At 45.3% G+C, this 13115-nt stretch overlaps 1 protein-coding gene across 2 annotated transcripts in view; it reads right to left on the minus strand.

Moving 5' to 3' along the window:
- Positions 1–13115, minus strand: part of LOC146822772 (cytosolic non-specific dipeptidase-like) — a 180455-nt gene that overhangs the window by 115970 nt on the left and 51370 nt on the right. For both annotated transcript variants that reach the window (XM_085606960.1, XM_085606961.1), the window contains exon 2: positions 4774–4878. In XM_085606960.1, the coding sequence (XP_085463086.1) occupies positions 4774–4878 (105 nt within the window). The remainder of the gene's footprint in view (positions 1–4773; positions 4879–13115) is intronic.

A 13115-nucleotide genomic window follows, 5' to 3' on the forward strand; every position in this document is an offset into this window, starting at 1 on the left:
ATTCTCTGACATCATAAAATATATAATACGAGGACCCTACCGTTCTAATTATATAATATAATATGCAGTGAATATTGTCCACATAGGACCATCTTCAGCATACCACAGCCTATTTCTTTACATCAGTTCCTATCTAAAATCTATTTAAAGATTGTGTAAAGAAATATACATTTTAAAACACACTTGTTCAGAATTGGGGGCCAAAAGTAAATTTCGGGCCTCCTCCGCTGTGGCAATGTTATATTTGCATACATTCACAAAGGTGAAGGGGTCCCTTGGGCACCCCTTCCCATTTGCAAATGGGTTTCCCCCAACTTGAAGTAGGTGGTAAATGCAAATGTTTTTCGACCGCATTCACGGTCACAAAACATTCATGCATACCGCAGCGCTTCAGTATTTGAAAACAACGCCCTAAGTACATCCCATCCAAATACCGGATCGCAAACCCATTTTGTTATTCATTGACAGATTACCGAATCATAAAATAAGGTTTGAAAAATGTGAAAAGCATTTTTTGCATTCTGCAACGGGTCAATTCTGAGAATTCGCCCATTTAGCGAACGCGAAAATGCCTGATACATGTGGTTCTATATTCCTAATATACCATCCAGGTAATATTACCTGATTTGATAAGGCACAAGATCACATTATTGACAGTTTTTTGTTCATGCAATGGTTTCTGTTCCAACAATGTTTTTATCTATAATTATGTTTTTGCTCTCGAAGTTGTAAGAAACAAGGACAAAGGCAGAGAGAAGGACAAATATATGTTGTCTATGTTGAATGTGGCAAACCTCAGAATATGAACTGAATCTTCTCTAGGTGGGCCCTCAGGAAACACTACTGAGAACAGAAGGCAGGTAGGAAGAGCAATCATGGGCCGTTAATTTTTGGCACTGCCTCAAATGTACACCTGCTTGAAAATCTGGGGCAGCACTAAAAGCAATGGGTGCTGCATTGGGGCGCCCAGAGCAACACCCATTGCACGCCCCTTTCACGCTATGTGATGCGTGTTAAGGGCCCTTATTTACAAGGAGGTGTTAAGCCACAAAAAGTGGCTTAATACCGCTTTGTAAATATGTTGGAGGGCATATCGCCACCAGAACGTTGCTAGAAGTGACGTTCTGGTGGCAATATCCCCTTGTATATATGCCCCAAAGAATTATCTCCATCAAAGAAGCAATGGGGACATGCATTCACTGAATTGATTTTGAGTAAAGATGTGTTGACCATTTACATGGATGATCAGTTGATGGTCATCAGCAAAAAAGGTAAATGCAGAAGAAATATATCTGTATTGCCAAAAGGGCCACAAACATGTTAAAAAGAGTAGAACTCAATGCAGACCCTAGAAGAACAAAACAAACAAATTCCATTAAATTAGTTCTAAAAGTAAGTGAAACAGCTTGGAAGGCATCAAACAAGAAGGGAGCTAACCAGTCCAGAGTTAGGTCTCTCACTCCAATCGCAAACAAATGGTTGATCAGTATGGAGGGAGAGACCTTGTCAAAGGCCCCCGAAAGGTCCACCAGGCCTAAGATGGCACTGGTTCCTTCATCTAGCAACAGACTAGTGTCATTAGAGAACAAAACTAGAACAGATTGTACTCTGTATGATGGCCAAACATCAGATTGAACTGGACCAAGAATAGTTACATTATTATTATTTTTTTTTAAATTGTGGTACTAAAGAAGTAATCACATCTACAAAAATACGAAATCAAGCATCTAAAATTCAGGAGCAGAACAAGGGTGTTTCTAAACAGACAATAGCTTACCAAGCATTAACATGTGAATAAATTGGACATATTCATCTTTCTGAATTCCTCCTACAGCCTTTCAGGATTTATATCCACTTTTTCCAAAGTTTCAATCTGTTCTTCAAGTAGCCCCAGTATTTCCTTCTATTTCCATTCACAGCCTTTACATAGATTATATGTTTTTTCCTAGGATGTGATAGTTCGTATTTTAACTGACCAATCACTATATCTGGAGCTCTCCATAGACAGCTGATGCTGATCAATTAATGGTCTGACTATCAGAGACCTAAAAACAATACATTCTTCACTCCCAAGCAGAGAGACATGATGATCCAATCTCAAGGAATTGCCTACGATTTCCTTTAATTTAGAATAGATTAATAACCAAAACATTTCTATTGTACGGAAATTCTAGAAAATGGACTTCCAATCTCTTACAGCTTGGTTACACTGAAAAAAGTAATCGCTTTCATTTTTACACATTGCCTTTTTTTCTTACTGGGGTGTATTTAAGGGCCAGATGTACGACCATATTTTGGGGTCACAACAGGAAATTGGCCCGTTAGCAACCGCAAAATTGGTCCTATCTCAAGTAGGTGGTAAGCCACTTGCCAATGGGAAGGGGTCCCCAGGGCACCCTTTCCCCTTTGTGAGTGTGTACGAAAATATTTTTTAAGAGAAGGCAGTGGTCTGCCAACGGACCACTGCCTACTCTTAAAAAATTAAACAGAAACGTTTCATTTTTCTTTTTTAATTGCATCCAGTTTTTCTTTGAGGAAAACAGGCTGCATTTTTAAAAAAAACTGCTTTATTTAAAAAGCAGTCACAGACATGGCGGTCTGCTGACCTCAGCAGGCCACCATCCCTGGGAGTGCTAGCCATACCTAATGGGGTCACAAATTGCACCTGACTCAAGAATATGAATGAGGCATGCAATTTGCGACCCACTTAGGAATCGCTAACAGTGTCTGAGACCCTGTTGTAACTTACATTTTGCGAGTTGCAAATTGAAAGTCGCAAAGCGACACAATTTGCAACTTGCAAATTGTGAAGGTCGTACATCTGGGCCCAAGTTTATAAATCCACTCAGGCTTAGTAGCTAGTAGGCTGACTGTACGCAGAACATGAAATTCTTGTCAAATAATAAAGCACATGCATCCTGTTTTCTTTATTCCAACCCTTCTTGTATAACATTGGTGTTTCAACTTCACCAAGAAGTTTGTGTGTGGGAGAAATCGTTTTGTTTTGTAATGGTCAGCATTACTAGAAAAAATTGGTTAAATTATATAAGCCATGCTAAGATTTGAAAATCAGTTTAAATGCAGTTCAGTTTGGATCTGAATGACATTTATGGACCTTAAGCTAGATATCTCCTCATCTTTTTGATGGCCTCTGTGCAGAGTAAATAGGAAACTGAATGGAAAATCTCTGATAGCCCCCATAAGGACATCTGCTCACACAAGTTGAGCAGATTCATAAGGATGTAATCTCTGAACTGGCTAGCCATGTAAACAGGTGGATGCAAGTGGCTCAAAGGGGGAGTCACCCACACACAGGACTCCGCCCTCTGAAAGTCCACCATGCTCCATCTCAGTTTCAAAGAGGCCTGCTCACATTTTGCAGAAGGTTGAACACTCATGTATTCATTGCCACCTGCAGCATACCAACACCATTGTGCTCCAAAGAAATGCAACCCAAGTCGGTAAGCAAGGTGGCTTTCTCCACTCTTCTATCCCTCTTGCTGAAGCAGGTGTGAGATTGTGCAAGCACACAATAAAAACAAACAGATTGGGGTCAGGGAGGCTGGGTGGTCTTTGGGATCACACCCTAACCACAATCTTCTTCAAATCCAGGTCCAGTCCAGTGTCCACAGCAAAACATTTTCAAAGTACATTTAGAACCTCACCAGAGCTTACAAATTTTGGATTGGAGTGCTACCATACCCTTGTATGATGTATTTTCAAATCAGTCTTCCTTCGGCGTTGGATGTGCACTTCACCTCGTGAGGTATTAAGCAGTGGGATATATGAAACAAAATGACAGGCAACAGCTTGACAAAGGCGAAGACTTAGGTTTTTCTCATGAGCAGCAATGATCACAAAACACTAGTTCCAAGAGACTTCTCAAGCTATGTAATTATTGCAAAGCTTGGAAGGAAATAAAAGTACAACTGTAAACTGAATTGTGGCTGCACGACCAACAGTTTGCACAAAGGATACTTTTAGCTCCATCCCTATAGAGGTTGAATCCTTTTACTACTCAGTTGATATACTTTGAAGGGTTTAGGATATATAGTCTCCACTCATGATATAAGTTTGTGTATTTTTCTTTTTTTTCATCAATCACAATAATTGTCCTGAAGAAGGCTGCCTTAAAGTGAACATAGGGCGGAAATGGCATTTTTGCTTAATAAGATGTCATCATCTGATTGTTTGGAAAGTGTTGCAGCCCTTGCCAATGACTAATGAATTTGTTTATAGGTGTGTTAAAGAAGAATCTCCATGAGGATGTAATCATAGATGTTGAGTTCTGAAAAATGGAGGTTTCATAACACAGTGATACAATCTAAATTGTTAATATTGAATTGTTCAGATATATAAAAATGTAGAAATATCACTTCATAAATTGTTTTAAAGGGTTACATCAGTTCTCTAATTGCCTGCCACGAATCCATGTACCTGTACAAAGTATTCCTTGGAAAAAACTCTTACTGGAATATAAAAAGCAGTATATGAAATACTACATTTTCAATTACAAAGAAGTTGATAAATAGTAGGGTGGATTTAAATATTTCTTAGATACTGATCCACAGTTTCTGCACATAGGTTCACCCTAAATCATATGAGCCACATTAGTCACTAACACCAGAAAAATATTCTACGAGGTTCCTTCATGAAAGGTGACTACCACACACCTGTATGAAGCCTTGATGTGGTTTCTCAGGTGAGGGAGATAGGCATTTCTGATGCAGTTCCCTTTAACGAATCATAACTGAACAGCGACAGAAGCCTTACCTGCACATATGTGTCTTGATGGGCATCGATGTACGAAAAAGCCTGGTCAACTTGCGATGCTTTCGCCAGAAGCATTAAAAAAGCCAGACAGAAAATTGATGACATCTGTGAGAAAGAAAAACAAAACTCATGAAAATGTAAATCCTCTGACTGTATGCAATTGTCAACAGCATGAAAGGTGTTATATTATAGTAAAAATTGAACTTGCGATTTATTTCGCTACATGATCGTTGAGGGATATACAAGGATGGGCTTGGCTCAGTTGCTCAGATGGAAAAGATTGCTGGGCTATTGGTCCACCTTTGACCAACATCTTTGTTAGCGTTTGTCAGGCCACTCACAATGATACCACAATTTTGGTAAATGTGCCACCAAAACTGGTAGCCATAGTATTACCACAAAATGTGGAATTAAATGGCGAATAACATTTTCCATACTTAAAGATGCAGAATTGTCGCAGGCATAGGTTTATTATATGCATAACTAATGTCATGCTTGCACATTGAGGTTAGTGTGGTACAAACACCACAAATAATCAGAAATAACTACTTGCACAGTTTTATCTTGTTTACTATAAAATGCATGTTACTTTCAATGGAACATATGCATTGGTTGAAACAATGACTGCAATAAATGTGTAATTCCAGAAAACCAATTGTCCCCTCAGGAACTTAATGTGTTGGTAGTGCCCTTCATGTTAATTTTTAAAATATTAATTTAAATAACCGCCTGGAACCTGCTGGGTTGAAGAAGTTAGGAAACTGCAGAAATGGCTTCCAAAACGTTTTATCACTGCACCTGTTATTCTACGATAATTACTTTGAGTGCCACACCAAAGCATATGTGAGTGTGTGTCTGAACGTCTGTAGGCCCTAACCTAAATGTGATTTATATCAACAAACAGTAGACTTTCGCTCTGAAATGCCTGGTCCTGAGTGGATATTGTCTATATTAGTGCAGATAATCCACATGTGAAGATGTGCTTGGTGTTGTTAAGTGCTACTGATCTTGAGGAAATAGATTTTCCAATCAAAATGCCATGTGAGTGAACAATTCATGCATTGAGAACCACCCATTTACTACACTTCTCAATTTACACCTAAATAAAACGTGTAATTGGTGTAACAAGTGTGGGAAAGTGCTCCCAAAACTCAATTTTAAAGAGTGGAGGGAATATGAGGGAAAGGGGATAGTGGAGGGGGAGAGTCTCTTTAATTTCTATACCACAATGTAAACTGTAAAGTGTCCAATTAAATAAAAAAACATTGGAATGGTCTGTGCATGGAGAATACTGTAGAGCTTTGTGACAGTACAAACGTTGTAGACATCAGCAGTGCAAAATGCAGATGTAAGTCTACCTTTCAGGCATTTACAACTTTGGGGATCATTACGATGTCGGTCGGATTTGCCTCCAACCGACATCGTCGCAGAATCGGGACCACTCCTGATTGTATTATTACAATGCGACTGCACATGGTGCGGTCGCAGACTCCCATTTCTTTACGGGAATTTGTGCTGTGGTTGGAAACCAGCTGCAGCACAAGCTCCCATAGAGAAATGGGAGTTGGTGTAAATCCCTGACCCCTGTGGCAAGCACCTCACGGTGCCTGCCACGTGGTGCTGGGATGTACAGGGAGGCACTCAGGGTGCCCCTCAGGCCCACATCCATAGGCACTCAGAGGCAAGGGAGCCATGCTAGGGGCCCCAAAGTCACTTTCTGACAGCTTTTGCATGTCGGAAAAGCCGGCATGGATAGGCAGGCTGAAACCGACATCGTAATCCCAACAGCGAAAACGCCGTCCTTAAGGGATTAAGTTGCAGTTCCGACTGGCCAATGGACTCCTTGAGCCCGTCTGAAGCCAGTCGGTCAGAATGGCCTGTTGTTAGACCTGGCACCTTGGCGTGAGTCTCCCTTCCACTTTTTGTCGCTGTGCCTCATGCGTTTTAATGGTGTTGGCTGCTCAGAGCACTGTGACACTGCCAACCAGTGCCACAGTGCAAGTGCTCCCTATTCAAAAGGTATATGTTGGTTGGATTCCATGATTGGCTTATTTGGTTTACTGTCATACCCCAGTAAAGTGCACCAGGAGTGACCAGGGCTTGTAAATACAAATGCTGCTGGTGGGCTTGCAGCACTGGTTGTGCCACCCACAGAAGCCGCCTAGTAAAATGTGTCTAAGGTCTGCCATTGCAGAACCTGCGTGCAGTCTGGTACTGTCATGCTGACTGGGTAAGTGCACCCACTTCCCAGTCCCTAAACCTTCCCTTAACTTCATATTAGTCACCCCTATGGTAGGCCCAAGGGCAGGGTGCATTGTAAGCATAAGGTAGGACAAGCCCTGATGTGTGTGGCATGTCCTAATAGTGAATTACAGCCATTTTCGTTTTTCACTATTGTAAGGCCACCTGTTCTCCATAGGCCAGAATGGGCTGTTAGAATTGTTACATCCTATGATCCTAACAGACCCAGGGAACATGGTAGAAAATCGAGTTTAGTATGCCTGAACTCAGAATAATAAAATACATCTTTTAGTAAAGTTTATTTTAATATTCTGTGTTTGCAAATACCACTTTTAGAAAGTTGGTATTTGCTTACCTAACCATTTCAGCCCGCCTCTGCTATGATGTGTATCTGCCTGTCTGGTTTGTGTGAGTGACAGGGCTGGGGAAGCCCAGAGGGGCAGGGCTAGGTAGCCTGGTGGTGAATGGAGAAATTGACATCCAGATGGGTGGGAGGAGTGCACCTGGACTCTGAATAGGGCTGTGCTCTGCCAACACAATGCTGGCTCCACCTCCTGTTGAACGGCTGATGTCTCTGCCCTGCACCCTGAATAGAAAGGCAGAGTCATGTCAACAAAGTGCTCAAGAACTGCTTTGGACTGGGCAAAGGTCCCTCTACCCCAGAGGTACAAAGGAATTAGGGGTATAAGTATTGGGACCCTGCTCCCGAGAAATTAGATCCTGCTTGACAAGAAGAACCTCTGCCTGAGGAGAAGGAACTGGGAAAGCTGTAAGGAGGAGTACTGTCCCTGACCTGGGGGATTGGCCTGCAGTGGTTGCCTTGCTGCTGAAAGGAGAGGAGAAAGACTACAAAGACTTTATTTCAACTTGTGCTTAAAAGATCTCCAAGGGCTTGTGCTGAGCTTGCCCCCTGAACGAAGTCCCAGGACCAGTGGACTTCACCCCCCAGCTCCCCAGAGTCTTTTTGGAAGTGCCTGCTGCTGTTGTTGGGCCTTCTGAGGAACTGCGTGTCGCAAGGAGCTGGAAGCGCGCCTCAGGAAGGAGAAGCGTGCCGCCGTCGGAGCTGTTGTCGTCGCATCTCGCAAAGGGTGTCGCCGCTGCAGCATCGCATCGAGCGGAAGCGTCTCGCATCATTCCGGAAGTGTCTCGCAACGCCGAAGAAACGTGTCGCCATCGCAGCCATCGTAGCTGACGCATTGCACCGCATCAAGAGAAGAGTCTCGCATCGAGGAAGAAGCGTGTCACCATCGCAGCCATCGTAGTTGTCGCATTGCACCGCATCAAGAAAAGCGCCTCGCATCCACGGAGAAGCGTGCCGCCGTCGGAGCTGCTGTCGTCGCATCGCATAAAGGGGTGACGCCGCTGCAGCATCGCATCGAGCGGAAGCGTCTCGCAAACGTCGGTGAAGAGTGCCGCTGCCAAGGCCGCTGTCGTCGCATCGCGTAAAGGGGTGACGCCGCTGTAGCTGACGCATCGAGTCGAGTCTTCTCGCAACATCGGAGAAGCGTAACGCATCTGGAAGATCTTCACGTCTTTATTTCTTTGCACCAAAAACTTCATCGCATCAGCATCGTTGCAACACTTTCGTTGCCCTGCGTGTCGCATCTAAGGTACATTGACTTAAAGTGTCGCATTTAAGAACTATAGAGAACTAAGCAAACTTCTACCATCTAAAGTAACAGTATTGTGTATTTTTGTCGTTTAATGGTCTTGTGGTAACTCTATATAAAGAATCCTTATTTTTAATATAAAAACCTGTGTGGTGTCCATCTGTAGTGTTGTCACTTGGTTACTGTATGTGTTCACAAATGCTTAACCTATAACGCTCTGAGATAAGCCTTGTCTGCTCTCGCCAAGCTACCTAGAGGGTGAGCAGGGGTTATTTTAGGAGTGTAACCCCTTACCCTGACTAGGGGAAAGGTTCCCTGCTTGTCACAAGTACCTACCTGTGCCAACCAGAGAACCCGGATTCTAACATTGGTGGTCAGCGGTGAGGATTCTGGACTTGCATTTGTGACTCATGTACAGTAATTGGTGAACACTACTTAGTGAGTGCAGACCTTAAACGCAACCAATACTTGTTGGTAGATTTCTTTTTGGGACTGCCTATTTTTGAGCACTGCCAAGCTTAACCATGGTGGAGAAAGCAGCATCCATAGTCTCTGTTAATACTTAATTTGAATGGGAAGAAGAGAAATTGGATAGCTACACTGCCAAGCAGCTGAAATTCTTCTGCAAGAAATTTAATGTTTCTACAACTGGATGTAAAAACAAGCCAGAGTTCTACAAGGCGCTGAGGGCCTGGGTAGAAGCAAGGAATGCCACTGATGATGAGAATGCAGATGAGCAGCTGGATGGGCCAGTGGGTCCAAGAGGAAGGAGAACCCCTTCCCCTGCAGGTAGCAGTGTTTCTAGTAAAAGTTTATCTTCAGAGCAGTTGGCAGACAGGAAGGAAACCAGAGCTCATGAAATAGAGATGGCCAAACTAAATGGACAACTGGCAATGGAACAAAAAAGGCTGGAAATGGAGGAGAAAAAAAGCCAAATGGAGCATGAAATGAAAATGAGGGAACTGGAGTTGAAAGCCCAGGGCTTGGGAAGCACTCCCTCTAGTGGCAGCACACCCCCAGTGCAGGTAGAGTCCAGAGTGTACATACCCAAAGATGTAGTGAAATAATTTTTAAAAAATGATGACATAGGGCAGTGGTTCAAAGCCTACGAAGTAGCCATGTCCTCCCACCGGGTCCCTGAGAAGGAATGGGGAGCGGGGTTGTGGGGGCGGTTTTCGAGTGAAGGGCGGGACACACTGCTAGATTTGCCCTCAGAAGTGTATAACTCTTACCCCCATATGAAGGAAGCTTTAATGGCTAGGTATGGGTTAACCCCTGAAATGTATAGACAGAGGTTCAGGGGTCGCACTAAGATTCCCAATAGTACGTATGTGGAGTATGTGACTTTTTTTGCAGAGCACTGGGTGTTTGGGTGAAGGGTAGCAAGGTTGATAATTTTCAAGGGCTCTTGATTTAATGGCATGGGAGCACTTGTCCAGTAATTGTTTTCCTGAGCTACGCCAGCACCTGATTGATAGTAGGCTGACTAACCCTAGGAAGCTTGCTGAGGAGGCGGACCGCTGGGTCAGTACCAAGGTCCACAAGGGTCCCGTGGGAGACTCCGCCAAAGGTGGGCAGGGTCCCCAGCAGAAAAGCAGGGGGGACAAGGGTAAACAGAGGGAGTTCCAGAGGAGGCCCCAAAGTAATCCCCAGGGGAACAAAGGGAAAGGTTCTCAGCCTCCCCCACCCCAGAAACCAACTGGGGCCCCGACAGGTACCCCTGTTCAAAGAGGGCCCCCAACCTGTTACAGATGTGGTGAGCTGGGTCATTTTGCCAATGATCCCAAGTGTCGCCAGTTTGGTAAACCAGCACCCCCTGGTGCAACCCCCCGGCAGACGGCTAGTGCAGCCCTGGGTGGAGAGATGGGTGTCCAAGGTGGGTGGGGTTCAGTAGAAATGTCCCTGGTCTCATTAGAAGACCGGGAAGTGGTCCCCAAAACCCAGCTGCCTGAGAACACTAAAAAATACAGGCAGTGGGTGACCATAAATGGCCATAGGGTTGAAGCTCTCAGAGACACAGGAGCCAGTGTTACGGCTGTCAAGCGCCACCTAGTGTCTCAGGAGCAGGTTGTCCCAGGAGCATTCTATCCGGTTGTTGGCGCCGACAAAACCGAGAGTCACTGCCCGGTGGCTCAGGTTCCCTTTGAGTGGGGGGGGGTCTCTGGTACTCTTCAGGTAGCTGTGAGGCCTGCCATGCCTGTAGACTGTCTGTTAGGGAACGATCTGGAGAGCTCACCTTGGGCTAAGGTGGAGCGGAGTGCTCACCTGGAGATGTTGGGTATGCCAGATTGGGCGTGTGTCGCCACACGGTCCATGACAGTGAGTAGAGGTGCTCAAGAGGACCTGGATCCTGAGAGGGAGGCCCAGGAACCGGCCTTAGGGAGAAGAGGCAGGGGGCATGGGTAACCGGCCCCTGAAGTTTCCACGGTCCAGGAGGAAGCAGACCTTGAGGGGGATGCCCTGGAACCTACAGGGAAACAGATAGCTGAACTGGGGGACCTGCCTGAGCTGACCCATTGGCAGCAAGAAGGAGGACCCTCCAGGGAGGAATTCTGCAGGGAGCAGAAAGAGTGCCCTTCTCTCGTGGGTATGCGGCAGCAGACTGCAGACCAGGCCGCAGGTGATCAGTCTGGGTCACATTTCATTTACTGGGAGAACGACCTCCTGTATTCTGAGCCTAAGGTTGCTGAGCCTGGGTCAGCCCGTGTGCTGGTGGTACCCCAGCGCTTCAGAGCCTTCCTACTGGGGCTGGCTCACGATGTGCCATTGGCAGGACATTTAGGGCAGGACAAGACCTTTGAAAGGCTTGTCACCCACTTCTTTTGGCCCCAAATTCGCAGTAGTTCAGACACTCACTGCAGGACATGCCAGACTTGCAAGGCAAGTGGGAAGAGTGGAAGGAAGCAGAAGGCTCCACTCCAGCCATTCCCTGTGGTGGGTACCCCATTCCAGCGAGTGGGGATTGACATTGTAGGGCCACAGGACCCCAGGACAGCGATGGGCAATAGGTTCATCCTGGTCCTGGTGGACCATGCCACCCAGTACCCGGAAGCCATCCCTCTGAGGACAGTGACGGCCCCCGTGGTGGGACGTGTGCTGATGGGAATTTTCTCCCGAGTGGGATTCCCTCTAGAGGTGGTGTCTGACCGAGATACCAATTTCATATCTAAATATATGAAATCCCTTTGGCAAGAGTGTGGTGTAACCTACAAGTTCACCACACCTTACCACCCCCAAGGAAACGGGTTGGTTGAGAGATTCAACCGAACCCTAAAGGGCATGATAATGGGTCTTGAGGAACCCATGAGGCGTAAGTGGGACGTCCTCTTACCATGCCTTCTCTTTGCTTACAGAGAGGTGCCACAGAAGTCTCTAGGGTCCAGTCCCTTTGAGCTTCTGTACGGACACCCAGTGAGAGGACCTCTAAGTCTGGTCAAGGAAGGCTGGGAGCAATCTCCCAGGAAACCTCCCCAGAATGTATATAGCTATATGCTGGCCTTCAGAAACCAGACTAGGCGTTTCAGGGAACTTGCTGAGGCAAACCTGGAAGCCAGCCAGGAGGAGATGAAGCGGTGGTACGACCAGAATGCCACTCTGGTAGAGCTTCAGCCTGGACAGAAGGTATGGGTCTTGACGCCGCTGCAGCATCGCATCGAACGGAAGCGTTTCGCAAACGTCGGTGAAGAGTGCCGCTGCCAAGGCCGCTGTCGTCGCATCGCGTAAAGGGGTGACGCCGCTGTAGCTGACGCATCGAGTCGAGTCTTCTCGCAACATCGGAGAAGCGTAACGCATCTGGAAGATCTTCACGTCTTTATTTCTTTGCACCAAAAACTTCATCGCATCAGCATCGTTGCAACACTTTCGTTGCCCTGCGTGTCGCATCTAAGGTACATTGACTTAAAGTGTCGCATTTAAGAACTATAGAGAACTAAGCAAACTTCTACCATCTAAAGTAACAGTATTGTGTATTTTTGTCGTTTAATGATCTTGTGGTAACTCTATATAAAGAATCCTTATTTTTAATATAAAAACCTGTGTGGTGTCCATCTGTAGTGTTGTCACTTGGTTACTGTATGTGTTCACAAATGCTTAACCTATAACGCTCTGAGATAAGCCTTGTCTGCTCGCGCCAAGCTACCTAGAGGGTGAGCAGGGGTTATTTTAGGAGTGTAACCCCTTACCCTGACTAGGGGAAAGGTTCCCTGCTTGTCACAAGTACCTACCTGTGCCAACCAGAGAACCCGGATTCTAACATTGGTGGTCAGCGGTGAGGATTCTGGACTTGCATTTGTGACTCATGTACAGTAATTGGTGAACACTACTTAGTGAGTGCAGACCTTAAACGCAACCAATACTTGTTGGTAGATTTCTTTTTGGGACTGTCTATTTTTGAGCACTGCCAAGCTTAACCATGGTGGAGAAAGCAGCATCCATAGTCTCTGTTAATACTTAATTTGAATGGGAAGAAGAGAAATTGGATAGCTACTCTGC

This window comes from Triturus cristatus, chromosome 5_2 (genome assembly GCF_964204655.1).
Source record: "Triturus cristatus chromosome 5_2, aTriCri1.1, whole genome shotgun sequence".
NCBI lineage: Eukaryota > Metazoa > Chordata > Amphibia > Caudata > Salamandridae > Triturus > Triturus cristatus.